Source organism: Stenella coeruleoalba (genome assembly GCF_951394435.1).
Source record: "Stenella coeruleoalba genome assembly, chromosome: 17".
Lineage (NCBI taxonomy): Eukaryota > Metazoa > Chordata > Mammalia > Artiodactyla > Delphinidae > Stenella > Stenella coeruleoalba.
The window spans coordinates 14,018,715-14,034,340 of record NC_137163.1 but is presented as its reverse complement, the minus strand read 5'-3'; the positions used below and the strand labels follow the sequence as shown (position 1 = coordinate 14,034,340).

Here is a 15,626-nt window from a genome sequence, read left to right as displayed (position 1 = left end):
GGAAAGGCAATCGAGGGCTTTATATAAATTCCACTGTGTAACATTAATAAGCCAGGCTAGGCTTATTTCAAGAAACAGTGAATGAACAAATAAGCACTTGCAATATCTGGCATAATGCCTTAAAATCAGTCAGACTTTACTGAGGTTACAGTACATTTGAAGAGATTATGGACATTCAGAAGGGTATCATGAGACTTAAGTAAATCCCCAAATATCACTAAAGTAAATTGCTTCCATTAAAAGAGCAGTAAAATACAACCAGGAATTTTAAGTAACTACTTCAGATTCTAACGATTAGAGCTAAAATTTTATTTATAAAATAAAGCTTTTATAATTAACATTTCTCTTGTTCAACTTTTAAGTTGAAATTTTTTCAGTTGAGGAAATTTTTCACTAGCCAGATCACTTCGCCTTGTTTTAGCACAGTGTATGTGGACTCATTTGCTTGGTTTTGTGAAATTCCCCTCTGATAAATCATACACTTCAATTGTCTGGTTAAAAATACACTTTCTTAGATCTCACCATTTTATTAGCAGCTGGCTTTCTATGCGGGGAACATTTTCACAGAGAACTAAAGCTCTCATTTCATGCAGTTACTGCAGTGCATCTGATTACAAATGAGAAACAGCAAGATAGTTCTGAGAAGTGGACGTACGATGGCCACAGACTTACCGGCTGAGTTCACGTGTCAGCTTCGGTGGGTGAGACTCCCAAACTCCTTACATGCCAGGCAACTTTCAGTTCACTTTTAAAATTCCTCCCTGGGTTTCCACCAAGCTGGGCTGATAAGCCTTCTGCTTCCCTCTGCTGACTAGATGCTTTTTAAAATCCTTTCTACAATGATGGTGAAATGAAGCATATAAAGTCATTTTTTTTCTCTTCCAGTATCTTAGGATTTGAGACCTTCTGACAAAAGAAATAACTTATCATAAAATCAGAAAACTGAAGGGAACCAGAGAAATCATTAGCCCTGATTTTATAGATGATGCCAGTAGGCTACCTTGGGACAAAGTTTAATTAGTGGCAGAATCAGGACTCAAGCTTTGCCTCCTGACTACAAATTAATGCTGCTTTTCTTACTATTTGCTAACTGACTGTCAAGCACATTTCAGATACTGGGTGTTTTTTGTTTGTTTCTTTTGCTTGTACCTCTCCTCTCCAGAGGACATAGCTATACAGTCAGAGTTAAAACACCTTTCTTGCTCTTATCCAAATCGCCACAGGAGGATGGCAGCTCCTCTTTCAGGGTAATTTTCATTCAGAAGTGATTTAGGATTTTGGAGGAGTTAAAAGCTAATGGCTAAGCTGTTATAAAAAAAAAAAAGGGAGTGGGGACTTGGGGTGGGGCTCAGGGCTTGCTGAGGAAGGAGCAGCTGAAGTTGGGGAGTCCTACAGAAGGGCTGCAGGGAACCCCCAAGGTATCTGGATTGGAAGAGGACATTGAGCCTCAGACATGAACAAACTTCCATGGTACGTGGTCCACGGATTGCATGGTCTCTGCATCTGCTACTAGTCTCTCTGGTCACCATGTGCCTGCCAGCCTGTCGTGGATGTGACCATGGACACAACACTGGACCTACCAGGCTCCTCTCTTACCTTCCAGACAAGGTTTTTTGCAGGGTGAATATGTGGTTTTTGAATCATAGGCAGAAGGATGACTTTGGGTACTGGCAGTACTATTTTACTGAAAATCTGGAGTTGCACAAATAGTTCTCTAGAACATAAAACTAAATGGATTTATACACAACAATTACACTCAGCATTTATAAGAGGCAGTACAAAATGTGTTCTGCTTCTACATGATATAAATTGTATATAATACCATGATTTAAACAATATTAATTAATTAGTTCCGTGAAATACATCTTACTCAGAACGTCTGACGTTTCCCACAATAAAGGGAAAAAATGCAGTTCTTTGAGCAGTCGGGTTTCTTTTCATTTCCAAGTTCATTTTAGTGACGGTGGGAAGATTTAAGGATAATCCTTCCACTGAAGACGCAGAAGTCAAAAAACGTCACAGGACTGTTCTGAACTCATCAAAAATGAAATTAGGCACGTGTGCTTCAGCAACCTAAAAAAAATAAGAGTTAACTTTCATAGTGTTATAAGAAGCAGTTCAAATTTTTCCATATGAAAATTAATGACATGAAGACATCCTATGGAGCAAGGTGAATCACAGGGAAATACTGGGCCACTAATTGAAACCGCCACCTTCTGCTTCTGGTGTCCTACTGCTGGTGTCTAATTTCTTGGCACTGCTGACATCTGAAGGGATGCTATACAGCTCCCTGTCCCCCCACCCCCGCCCCAGACGTGAGCTCCTTGGCTCTTAAAGGCACTTGGATCTGCAAGGATGCACATGCCTCTGGGAAGTACTAAGAAGTAGTCTCAGGTCACCTCATAATTAACTGATGGCCAACCTCAGTCACTTGCCAGAACGGGACATCTGGCAAGTGACTGAGGCCAGAGGAGGAAGACACTCAAAGGCAGGCATTCCTTAACTGTGCTGGGGAAGCCCTCAGAGGGGTGGAACGGGGTAAATGGGGTGGAATGTAGAACTAGGTGATCTCCAAGCACTGGAAATTGGTAGTCTTTAAGAGCAGTATTTAATTTTTTTCTGACTATAAAGTTATCACCTGCTAATTAGAGAAAATTTAGCAAATGTAGAGAAGTATAAAAAAGGAATAATCTCTAATCTCAATTCCTTACGAGAAAACTAAAACTGCTAATTATTTTGTATCAAATTCTTCCAGTTTACACACACTCACACACACACTCAAAACTAGAATCACATAATTTTCTGTCCTTCTGCTAAATTTTATGTTCTGAATATCCTTACATGTACATCTTGGTGAACTTTTGCATATATACCCAGCAGGTAAATTTCTAGCAGTGGAATTGCTGGGATCAGTAAGATATTACAAAAGTTTTTTAAATAGATAAAGTCAAATTGCCCTCTCCAGAGATAAGCAAATTTACATTCCCATTGATAGTACTGAGAAGTCCCATTTCTTTGAAACTTTCCCAAGCACTGGGCGCCCAACATTTTACTTTTTACCCATTTTACTGTTACTTTGATTCATGTCCCTTTAACGTAAGGTTGAACATCTTCACAAATGTTTACTGGCCACTTGTATTTCTTTTCCTGAAAACTGCCTGTTTCCTGAAAACTCCTTTTTTTTTTTTCGGTTGGATTGATTATCTTTTTCTTATTGATCTAGAAGAGCACACTATAAGTTAGAAAAAAAAAGTTCTTTTGTTAATAGTTTTCCCAATTTTTTTAAAAAAATTTTGAGACATCTGACAGAGAATTGTTTCATTACATTCAGCACTTATAGAGATGAAATCTCTAAATCCTTTGTGGCTTCTTCCTCCTTTGGTGTTTTATATATAGGATGTTCCGCTTTAGCCTAAGTTCTATGAATTTTTTTTTTTTTTTCGGTACACGGGCCTCTCACTGTTGTGGCCGCTCCCGTTGTGGAGCACAGGCTCCAGATGCGCAGGCCCAGCGGCCATGGCTCACGGGCCCAGCCGCTCCGCAGCATGTGGGATCTTCCCGGACCAGGGCATGAACCTGTGTCCCCTGCATCGGCAGGCGGACTCAACCACTGCGCAACCAGGGAAGCCCAGTTCTATGAAATTTAAAAAAATTCTAACCCCCCTCCAAGTTATAAACATTATCTGGGATTTTGATTATAACTGCAATAAGATTATAAACTAGAAAGAACTAATACTTGAGTTTCCTCATTCAGAAATGTGGACTTCAAAATTTTATAGTTTTTTCCTAAATATTCTTTCATATCTCTTACAGAGTTTATTATTCTTGGCTATGTTATTTCCTTGCTAATTCTGTCAATAGGATCTTTTTCACATTATAGTTTTGAATTGGTTATTAGTGTATTCACTTTGTATATTATGTAATCAGCTTACTTTCTGAATTCTTATTGTTTTAATAGTTTTCCACAAGTTTCTATCGGGTATTCAAGGAAGACAAATTCATTCTCAATAAAACAAATCTGTCTTCTTTTCATGATGCATTTTAAATCTTTCATTTCCTATTCTATTGTCTGGAACCTGTACAACAAAAGCAGCAGTGAGCATCAGCATCACCATGTAACTCTTATCGTCCTGACCTTGATGAGAATGCCAGTAGCACTTAGAATTAAGTCTGACCTTGCTAGTTAATTTTAAAAGCGTCATCTTTGGTTTTTGTTATAAAAAAGTAACTTTGATTCCTAACCTACTAATTTTTCAAAATCAGAATGGCTTTTCAGCATCTATTGAAGGTTTTTTTATATTTCAGGGTCAAGCTCTCCACTCTCAACTAAAACTTACCAAAGTGGAATTACTACTGAGAAAATAAAAGAGTATCTTAGGAGGTGGAAAGTAATCTGTCATTTCTGGAAACGGTGGTTGTATAGCACTTCAACCATGGTGTGAACTTAGCCAAACTTGCTGTGGGAAGCAGGTTACTGTAGAGATGAAAAATGAAGCACACAATCATTCTCTACCCCGACCCCTTAAGGAATTCTCCCCTGGAGCTCATCTTAGCTCCTCCTCAACAGCCTGAGCTGCAGACCGGAGGAGGGTGTGGTAGAGGGCAAGAAGAGGGAGGAAGCTGTGTTCAACCCTGTCTTCTCGCAAAGCACTGAACACGTGGAGGAGGAGGGAACATCTTAGAGCCGAGCCGGGGGTAGAGCAGGGCGAGGGGCTCAGAGGTGTCCACTGGGAATGAGCCTCTGGACTTCACTCCTCATGGGTCCAAGGCCATGCTTCATACCATCTTTCTACAAAAAGGGCATTAATATTGTTCTTTATCTACTGCTTACCCTCCTGGGTAGCTTTGTGTACCGAACATAATCCTCCAGAAACAGAAGGGCACCCACAACATCTGCAGGCATTTCTGGTATCTTCTGGCTGCAACAGAGAACAGTCTGGATCGGTTAACTGCTTTGTACACAGTGGACCCTCAGTCAAAATACTGAAAGACTAAAAAAACGACAGATGACTAAATGAAGCCAAAGTAGAGGCAAATCTACAGCACCTCCTCCTGAGTCACAGCAAGCCAGATCTTGCTGGCCTATCTTCAGAACACAGCCCGGAGGATGGAATCAAACTTCTCTGAACGGCCTACACGGGGCTGCACCACATGGTGCCTGCTGACCCTTTAGGGTAGCGGAGAAGGAGACTCAGGACCCAGCATCTCATGCAAATAACTTGTTTCTATCCCAGAAAAGCCACATTTGGGGTGGGGGAGGGGAGAACTAAAGGTTTACAAGCTTTATATCACGTAGGAACTTCCGTGCAATTTGTTCCATTACACACCAGGAACTCGGGCTATGCTGCCCACGAGGTGCTCCCTGACACTCCACTGGAGGGTGGAGCCATCCCTGGGCAGTGGCCCAGTGGGAGGACACGGGCTCACTGAGGTCTGAGCACAGTGTCCAGGATGCAGAGGGGCAGGCCTGCACTTTCTCCCCACGGAGCTTGCTGATGCTGGTTATGACGGATTCACAGTGCGTGCTCCCAGGGCTCCTCGGCAGCGTGACTAAGGATGGGCACACCTTTAATTGCCCCAAACAAGGAGATGTGCCCCGACCTGCTTTACAGAGCCAGGTGAGCAGTCAGTTCCTGTCTCTACTAGGGGGATGATAAGAGGAATTTGCCATGCGAGGTTCCCAGCCCATTCTGTAACATCAATTCCATTTTTTCCTGGTTGGCCTTCTGTACCTTGTACACTGCTCCACTGTGGAGCGGATAAACTGGCCGATCAATGCCAGGAACTGTTCTGTGTACCGGGAATGAAACTGCTTCAGCAGGGTGAGCAGTCCCAGCACGAGTGGCGGCCAATCCACAGGGTCGGCAGGTTTTCGGCAGACCATGCCTGCAAGGACCGACAAATTACAAATTACCACCAAGCGAACTGCTTGCCTTAGGCAACATTCATTTAGTATGAATGTTCGTGAATGTCAAAATGTCTGGGGCCCATATCACCACTGGCAGATGATTACGTGAGGGAATGATAATCCAGGACTACATTTTGAATTAGGCCCAGGATTTGGTGGAGGCTTCTAGTGGTCTGAAGGATTCAACATCCTAAAATGGGTACTAATTTTTATAATTACCATCACTGTTTCTTCTGGATTATATAATTAATGGATGCAACTGTAGAAAATTTAAAGATATAGATAAACGTAAATGAGGAAATAAAAATTGCCTAGAATCGGCTTCTGTTAATGGCAGCATGGCATACTAAATACCTTGAAATACTCTCTTAAATGAAAACATTCAAAATGCTGGATAAGATTTTAAAAGTATCTTTAAACACAAGGTTAAATGTTACACAAGAAAAGAACATGCAGAAATCAGGACAGTCGAAGAAGGAAATATGTCAAGTGAATGAGTGCCAAAGCTGGCCTTTTCACTAAGGATTTCTGCCCAAATCTGGAGACCTTGACCTTCTGCCTGAATGGCTGTATGGGGAACAGGAGACAGACCACAATGTTGAAAACAAAACAAAACAAAAGGACGTGGGTTCGAGCCCTGGTCCGGGAAGATCCCACATGCTGTGGAGCAGCTAAGCCCGTGTGCCACAACTACTAAGCCTGTGCTCTAGCGCCCGTGAGCCACAACTAGTGAGCCCACATGCCACAACTACTGAAGTCCGCACGCCTAGAGCCCATGCTCTGCAACAAGAGAAGCCACTGCAATGAGAAGCCCGTGCACCGCAACCAAGAGTAGCCCCTTCTCGCCACAACTAGAGAAAGCCCGTGCGCAGCAACAAAGACCCAACACAGCCAAAAATAAAAATAAATTAATTAATTTTTTAAAAAAGGCAACCAGCCCAATTTAAAAATAGGCAAAAGACTTGAACAGACACTTAACAAAGAAAAATATAAAGAAACAAACAAAAAAGATATAAAGAACGGCCAAAGAGCACTTGAAAAAGTGCTCAACATCATTAATCATCAGGGAAAGGCAAGTTAAAACTATAATGAGATACCATACACACTCATTAGAATGGTTCAAATTAAAAAGACTGAGATGGCCAAATGCTGATGGGCTGTAAAATGGTACAACCACTTTGCGAAAAGGATTGGCAGTCGATTAAAAGTTAAAACTGGTCAGACAGACCCGCAGATCCCATATTTGGGTTTTTGTGAAGACTGGAAAAACTTACTTAAGATGCCAAAACAAGTTACCTAACCCAGGCCTTGGCAATTCCAAATTACTCAATGCCCACTGCAAAAGACTCTAGCCATACTCAGAACATGGAGAAGTAATCCTTTCCAGGTGGAGAACAAAAGTGATGTTTACAACAAAAACTTCCTTTGAATGAGCACCACAGAGATTCTTCCTTAAAAGACCAAGGCAGGCGTGCGTTTCTCAGATCAGTCTTGAGAACAATGCTTACAAGGTTAAATAAATGTTTTTAGGGTCCACAAACATGCCGATGTTCCTTCCTCAGTCCTGCTTTTCTTTAATTTGATCCCCGACTTAACACATCAGCCTAATTCATGAAAAGTACTGTAGCCAGGGGACTTCTCTGGTGGTAGAGTGGGCACAATGCAGGGGGCACAGGTTTGATCCCTGGCCAGGGAACTAGATCCGCAACTAAGAAGTCAGCATGCCGCAACTAAGAAGTCAGCATGCCACAACTGAAGAGTCTGCATGCCGCAACTAAAAAGTTCCCACATGCCGCAATGAAGATCCCACGTGCTGCAACTAAGACCCAGACGGCCAAAATAAATAAATAAATATTAAAAAAAAAAAAGAACTGTAGTCAGGTATACATACATTTCTAAGACACTTAACAGTTTTGTTCTGTTTTGTTTAAAGATCTGGGAATTCTGATCTTCCACTATCACTATTTCACTGGAATAGTGACATATTTCCCATAAGGAGTTGTATAATCAAGGAGCCTGACCATAACCATACATGCAATGAAAGAAATATTACCTAAGAACGAGACCACTTAACAAACCGTCTTAATGAAAACAAGGTATCTTCATGCACTGACAATTCACCATTATAAAGAAGCATATATTCTTATTTTGTAATAACACAGGGACAAGAGAGGGAGGTCATGAATCTCTGAATCTTGAGATGAACTTTTAAGTCCATCTTGGGATGGTTCTTTACATTGATTTTGACCAACATACAGAAAAGGATCCAGCATCAGATAAGCATTTGCTCTGTGAGAGGTAATGTCATAGGTATTTTTGAAATCTGCTTGGCCTGAGAGGTTAAGTAACTTGGCCAAAGTCACACAGGTGATAAGTCATGAAGCCAGAATCCAAACACACACGTGTTCCCTCCCTCTTATGGCAAGGACTTACTGGGCGCCACCATGCCCTGCATTCTGTGGCTGTAACAGGTATTGTTATTGGGGCTGTGTCTGGAATCAAGGAATCTTTTTGAATGAGGGAATAAAAACCTTACAGAGAATCCACATCTTTATCCTAAAAAAAAACCTTTTGGAATAGGAAGGGAAATACTTGAAGGAAGAAATATATTTTGGAATTGCTGGTTAAAAAAAGTACATGGTTACATTCATGGAAAAGCTCTTACAATACTTTCAGAGTAAATTAAACTCTACAGCAGACTCTAAAAATCTCTACTTAGATATAAAGTTTGGAGACAGAGGAAATACCCGGGAATCTTATAAAAATGTTCAAGATAAAGTCAATGACAAAAAAACATTGGGTTATATCCTTGGACAGGACAAATATACTGATAGCCTTTGGTATCTATTGTTTGTATCAAGTATTTTCAAAAATAAAGTACTGGATATCCCTGGATTAGTCTCCTGTATGTAACCATATTTTTACTCTTCATACCAAAGTTCCAGATACACAGTAGGCCCATGACACTTGCTGAAAGAACATTAACCAAAAAGAAGTTTCTTTCCCACCATAATCAGCTCCTTAAAGAAGAGAGAGAAGCAAAGGTCCCACACATTTTACAAGTTGGATAATCAGCCACTGTAAATTAAAGGTGGATTATACTTGGTTGATATTAAATCCACCGTCTGCATCATATTTCAGAGGCCCAAAGACATGGATTTTATAAACACGCAATTAACTATGAAAGACCTCATGTGTGACATAGCATTCTATACCAAGAGCTGTTTGGTTAGATGTTAATCTACCGTTATTGTTCCTTACTGCAAAGAATAAATGTCATACAGTACCTAGGTTTTTGCTGTACTGAAGTTTTGGCAACTGGGCGATCAAAAATAGAAAGTTGACAACCGGGAAGTAGGGTAAGCGCTTTGTTGTTATGTATATCTGGAAAGAGAAGGGAAGAGATGGGCTCTTCACATCACACAATACCACAGAATACACTTTCAAAGGGAAGCTGCCATTTATTTGTTTGCTCTTCTGACTGCTGAAAACTAGGATGGTTCCATTAACTTGCTGCCTTCAGAGTTTTATTTACCACTGACCATTCCCCCACCAAACAGATACCCACTTGACAATTAGCCCTGTTGGGATGGGAACAATTTTGCTTAGATTAGCAGTTACCTCCCCCCTGAATCCTGTTAATGTCAGCAACAAAAGGAGGGGAGAAAAAGGCGATGAGCAAGAAAGTCAAGGCAAAGCTGGAAGGAGGGCAGAGGGAGGGAAAGAGAAAGAGGGAGAAAGAAAGAAGGAAAGACCCGCAGAGCAGTGCGTGGCGGCGTGTAAGCAGGAAGCAAGCAGACGTCTCTTTGTCCAGTGGTTTTCCCGCAGGCAATGCCACAGAGCGGTCTCTGGATGTAGCATCACCCCAGTTCACGGGGCAGAGAAGTACAGTCAGAACACACCCAGCCGTCTCCCTCCTCCCTGTTGGACCGGTTCCCTGGGAGGTGGGGTGGCATCCTGGCCAGGAGCGCCCGCTCTGGTCAGACTGCCAGGCTCCATTGCTGGCTAGTGTGGAGCCCTGGGAAGTTATCAACCTCTGAGCCTCAGGATCCTCCCCCAACAAGGGCACATTTAAGGGACTGCTTTGAGATCAAGTGACAGCACCCATCGTGGGGTTAACACAGTGCTTGGCACATAATTACAAAATGTTAGGTGCTACTTAGGTTCATAATTTTTTACCCCAAACCCAGGGGATTGTATAGATTTCAGAATTTCATATTACAATAAAGATTTTAGAAAGGTAATATAGAGTCTAGGGTAACAACCTGTAATGAAAGTTATCAGTATTTCGGCATCAAAACATGAAAATTCACAGGAGTATAAACAGCCGCAAGTCAGTTTGGGACAGGTTTTGGCACCAAGTGAGATCTGGCACCAACTTGTGGAAAAAACTTTCAGTTCTCAGAGGTTTATGGAGATCAGAATTGCAGAAAAGGACTTGTGGCCCCAGACTGTGATTGTGATTACTGTCAGCCACAGAGGGAAGTATCTTTGGGCAAGAAGGATCAATGCCACCATTTAGCTGCAGTTCAAATACCAACCCGCAGAGAAACCTAAAACACATCTCCTATAGATATAGCGCTTTTCACTTTTCAACGAGTTCTGACAAACACTGTATCACTTGATTCCCACAGCCCTGAGTGAGGCAGGGACGGTGTGATCATCCTCATATTACACGTGGGAAACGGGAGCCCATAAAGGGCAGGAACTTAAGAGAAGGGAGGCTCCAGGATGGGAACCAGGTCCTCCCAGTACCTGAGCACAGCAATCTGGGCCAGATGGCCTTAGGTACCACACTATCCCCCAGCACACCATCATATATTTTAATCGTTAACCTTGTTCAGTGGGTTGTGGATGCCAGCTGCCTCCAGGTAGGCTGTGATTTCATATAAGAGTGTGTTATCTTCTTTGGGGTAAGGAAGTGAAGGGTCCTGGTAGTGGGCTTCGATATCTGCTAGGAGAGCCCTAGATGAAGGTGAAGGAAAACAAAAACAAAAACAAAAACAACAGTGATAAACATTAGAGATAAAATGAATCTAGACAACAGTTAATACAAGCTATGATCTTCCAGGGATCCAGTGTCCTCACCTGTAAAACAAGGGCTTGATCCTTCTAATTCTCAATTTCCATACCTGTCATTGGTTACAAATGGAAAATTTGACCTAGAATTACATTATCTTTTGGAGTTCACCCAAATCAAATGCTTTCACCATTCAAAGTTTTATGAATTGACTGAACTGTTTTCACTACCTACTTTGTCAAAAGCACTGACTTTGTGACCAAGAAGCACAGATTATTTATCTTTAAGCAGGAGGCTCGAAAAGAGAGCAAGCTGAAGGAGAGGTAAAGGGTGTGGCTGTGCACCGGGATGCGTTCTCACAGCCACACCCGGGCAGCGGTGCGCTTCCACCGCCCTCAGAAGAATTAGTGACTCAGTCCTGTGGAAAGCCAGGAGTGGATTTTGGTAATAATTGCCTTCTCAGTCTGTGCAAGTACCTAGCATGGTGTCTGGTGTGTATTAAGTGATCAATATATGTTGGCTGAATAAATGAATCTATCAAAAAAAAGAAAAAAAAAAAGAGAGACAGACCAAGACAGATTTGATTACCTATGGGAAGAAAGCCTGTAAATTCAGAGAGCCTTCTCACTCAAGAAGAACTTAAAAGAGCAGGTATTGAACAAGAAACTGGAATGCTAATCGATGATGAACAATCCAGGCCCACAGCTGGCTGTTTCAAATGCCGGCACTTACTTATTGAGATTCTCCAAAGCAGCTGCCAGATGTTTGGAGTCAAACCGACAAGAATAATTTAATTCATTGGCAATCTGTTGTCTCAGAATCTGCATCTGCCCAACCTGTGAACAAGCAAGAGAGAGAACAGGTAAACTACACAAGGATTTCAAACAGATAGCGAGGAGACAAACAAAAAGATGACGAGCTTTTATTGGAAGGATCACAACATTCTAAAGAAAAATTCAAGGATTTCCTGGACTGCCTTTATGGCTAAGGCCAGCATCATCCCTAACGGAGCAGAGGACCCTTCAAGAAATGTCTGGAGAGATTCCTGTACACCAACTTCAAAATAGCCCTGATGTCTAACAGTTTACAAAGTGATCCATTAATGCTCAATTGTCCATGGATTAAAGGTGTGTGTTTTGAAGCTCTATTTTTGATCTTTTGGAATAAATTCTCCATGTTCAGTACCCACTAATGAGAAGCCCTACTTCCTTTATTTGTCCTAAACTGAAATTTCTCAAGTCCTAAGGATGTCATTTCACTCTAATATTCGGTCAATATAAGCCTGTCTACATCACTCAGGATTACAGATCAAGAAATAATCTAGGTAATAAAATAATCTACATACAATCTTCCAAGAAGGCCCTTCTAACACTGATAACCCCAAATCCGGAGGTTCTTAACCTTTTGTTGGCACCTTGGACCTCTTAAGGAATCTAGCGAAGACTATGGACATTGTCTCAGAATAATTCTTTTGAATGTACGAAATAAAACATACAGGATAACAATGGAAGCCAATTGTAACAAAATGTAATTCGCAAGCTATTAAAAGAATGGATTTGTGACCTGGAGTTATGCTAACACAGTGGATCAACCATTGTAATTTCCAAGTAATGATGAGCATAAAGGATATTTGGAGGTATCCATGGCGACTGTCAGGTGTTAGGGAACTATCTTTGGGTCAGTTTGAGGTAAGAGTTCAGCTGGCTCTGACAAGTTCAATTTGTTGGTATCATAAAGTCAACAGTATACCCTAACTTTTTATGCAGTAAATTCCTTCTCTTTTCTAGAAAAGCTATCCCTAAAAGATTAGCAAAGGGGAGAGGAGGAATACGAAGGGAGGTTGTTTAGTAATGATGGCAACAATAAAGAAGAAATGAACACATTTCCTCTGAGTTGTTGGGAGCAGAGAAAGGAAAAAAAAGAGTGGTCTTCTCTAAGAGTGAAGAAAAGGTATCATTTAGATCAATGGACTTTATAACAGTTAAAAGTGTCAAACGACCTCAAATGTACTACCTTCGACCACTATTCTTATGAGGCTACTCTACTTATGTCAAGAAAATAAAAGTGAATCCAAAAAAATGCTATTTGTAAGTAAGAAACCTTTTATTAACAGAAAACTATTATTATTTAAAAATTAGAATAGGGCAAGGCCAAGAAAACAGTGGGTTCTTCCAGGCCACTCAAAAATGTCCCTCCAACCTTGTCTCTGCCCATATAATTCCTTGCTTAATTCTAGATACTCTATGTCAAGGATTCCCTAGAAAATACCAATCTGGAAATGGAAACAGAAATAAATGCAGTTTTATGTAACTTGTTCTTATTTAAATAAGATACTGGAGAGGTTAAGGAGCCTGGGAGGTGATAAGCTCATTCTACCTATTTGTTCGCCTATTAGAGAGCTCTGGACTGTCACTCTTTCTCTCTGTGATTTCTCTAGAGCTGCAATGACCAAGAGAGCAGCCACTGGCTGCCTGTGGTTGTTTAAATTTAAACAATTAAAATGAAATAAAATTTGAAATTCAGGTCCTCACTCCCCACAAGCCACGTTCTAAGCGCCCAACAGCTCCATGTGGATAGTGGCTGCTGTCACCGTTGAAAAGCACAAGTATTTCCATGCTGTTCCAGATTATTATGCCCATTTAGTGACTGCAGGTTCCCTAATTCAAGACAAAAGGACAAATTGGTCCTTGGGGGTTTTAATGTAAAGATCAGTGATTTAGACCCAAGACTTGGCTACTATTGAATTACCAGCAATTATTGATACAACAGTGGTCCATAATAGTCACTGGGAAACCTCCAAAGCCCCTTCTAAGCATCTCTGTAATCTCTCTTGGCTTCCTACAGAGGTGAGACTCAGGCCAGTCCAGATTAGGGTGGCAAACTGACAGCAACTCATTAATGAACTTGTTACATAAGGATGGAGTATAGCTGAGGGAGGAAAACTTCTATTTCCTTCTGTGAAAGCACCTCTTGCCAAAAGTCATTTCAAAATGAAAGTTTTCTTCAGTGAAAGAAAAACAATGAATAGGCCAATGAAAAGCACAGTCAAGAACAGCCAAAGATCAAAAGAACTTAGAAATAATGACAAACTGAAATGTTGTGTTTTTGTTTTGATGGCCAAAGAAAGAAAAGTGGCTTTCTTTGGGCAACCAAGTTACAAGAAAATAATAATTAAAAAACCATAGCCTTGCTTCTCCCCTCTCTCCCACGACATACCTTCATGATAGCTTCCAGATAAGCGGTCCATATCTTCTGTGTTTTGGCAATGGCAGAAAAATAAATTTTATTCGAATTTGCTGAAAGGTTAAAATATGATTTTCTATTTAGTAACTTTGGAAAGGCTACAGTGTTCTCTCTACCTCAGCCTCGTTTTAGAACACTTACCTACAATGCTTTTTAGGGGGCTGATGGCATTCATGAGGGTTTTTAAAGTATCCTGCACAGTTCTGTCTCGCAAGATAATTTTCTGAAACATGCTGAGGAAATTCTAAAACAAGAAGGCATGATCGAAGAGCAAAACATAATGAATAAATACTCCAGTTAACTAAAATGCTATGCAGAACACAAACTAGCTGCATTCACACAACGCTACAAATAGGATGACGGGGAAGCAGCAACTTCCAGTTCCCATCAGAAACACCCGTTAGGAGGAGTTGCTGGTTTCCAAGATGAAATTCACAAGAACAGTCTACCCATAAAAACACTATGCTGGCCAAAGAAACTCCAGTTTATTCTCAGTTCTTATCTATTTAACAGGAGTCATATACACATGCCTGATATCAGTCTAGGAAAGCACGAAAGAAAGGTTAAACGAACTACTCTCTTCTCCGCCAGGATAGCAGAAAACACGCACGAATGCCAAAAAGCTCACCTGTAACTCTTTGACAATCATGAAGCACAGAAGCCTGTCTAACCCATTCAGACCGAAAGTCCCCAAGGTGTTCTGGATTTCTGAGAAGAGGCGGCTGCTGGTCACCTCTTGATGGGTTTTCATATCATACCAAGTGTTCAGCTGGTCAATGTGGCATGTCATTCTAAAACAAAAACAAAACAAACTCAAAACCCAAAAGCAGCTCAGAATTCATCCTGAAGGGATGTGGGATGCAACAGGATTAGGGGCATTGGATAGGAAGAACAATGGTTTCATGATTTGCGCTTTAATAACCTCTGCATCTAGGCACCCAAGACATCTCACGGTGAACGTTCACTGGGCCAGGAAGGCAAAATTCAGTTAAATCACCTCTTCCTGCCCTTGCTATGTGACCAGTTGGACTGCTTCATTTCCACTGGGTTGGGCTGCTGTTTGGAGTCCTGTCTTGAGGACAAGGCTAGATTCGGCCATCAGCCTGGAAGGCTTTAGAGCCCTGTTGTCTCTCTGGAGGGTCTTTCTTTAAATATCCAGAGACTAGGGACAAAACACAGTCTTGTGTCATTTCCAATTTGGTAAGAAAGGAACTTCGAATCCTTGTGTCCTCACATCTGAGACTATGATGACAAAGCCATTTCCTCTTTCCTCCCAGTTCTGGTCATTGACCAGCGATTCCCTTTTAGACTCAGGAGTGTGACGATGGCAATGATAACAACCAACAACGTTTACCGAGCGCTTCCTATGTGTCAGGCACTGGGCCAAGACCTTTCCGTGTGCTCACACTTCATCCTCAGAATAGCTGTGATGTACGAGCTGTTTGACCTTCATTT

General features: G+C 41.4%; 1 protein-coding gene across 3 annotated transcripts in view; it reads right to left on the bottom strand.

The window, feature by feature from the left end:
- Window positions 1–179: 179 nt before the first annotated feature.
- The window catches only part of WASHC5 (WASH complex subunit 5), a 54,162-nt gene continuing 38,715 nt past the window's right edge, over window positions 180–15,626 (bottom strand). For all 3 annotated transcript variants that reach the window (XM_079902452.1, XM_079902451.1, XM_079902450.1), the window contains 9 exons: window positions 14,800–14,962; window positions 14,313–14,415; window positions 14,145–14,224; window positions 11,661–11,764; window positions 10,744–10,873; window positions 9,196–9,292; window positions 5,733–5,886; window positions 4,832–4,919; window positions 180–2,073 (listed from right to left, as the gene is read on the bottom strand). In XM_079902452.1, coding sequence (XP_079758578.1) covers window positions 2,017–2,073; window positions 4,832–4,919; window positions 5,733–5,886; window positions 9,196–9,292; window positions 10,744–10,873; window positions 11,661–11,764; window positions 14,145–14,224; window positions 14,313–14,415; window positions 14,800–14,962 — 976 coding nt within the window. In that variant the 3' untranslated portion in view covers window positions 180–2,016. The remainder of the gene's footprint in view (window positions 2,074–4,831; window positions 4,920–5,732; window positions 5,887–9,195; window positions 9,293–10,743; window positions 10,874–11,660; window positions 11,765–14,144; window positions 14,225–14,312; window positions 14,416–14,799; window positions 14,963–15,626) is intronic.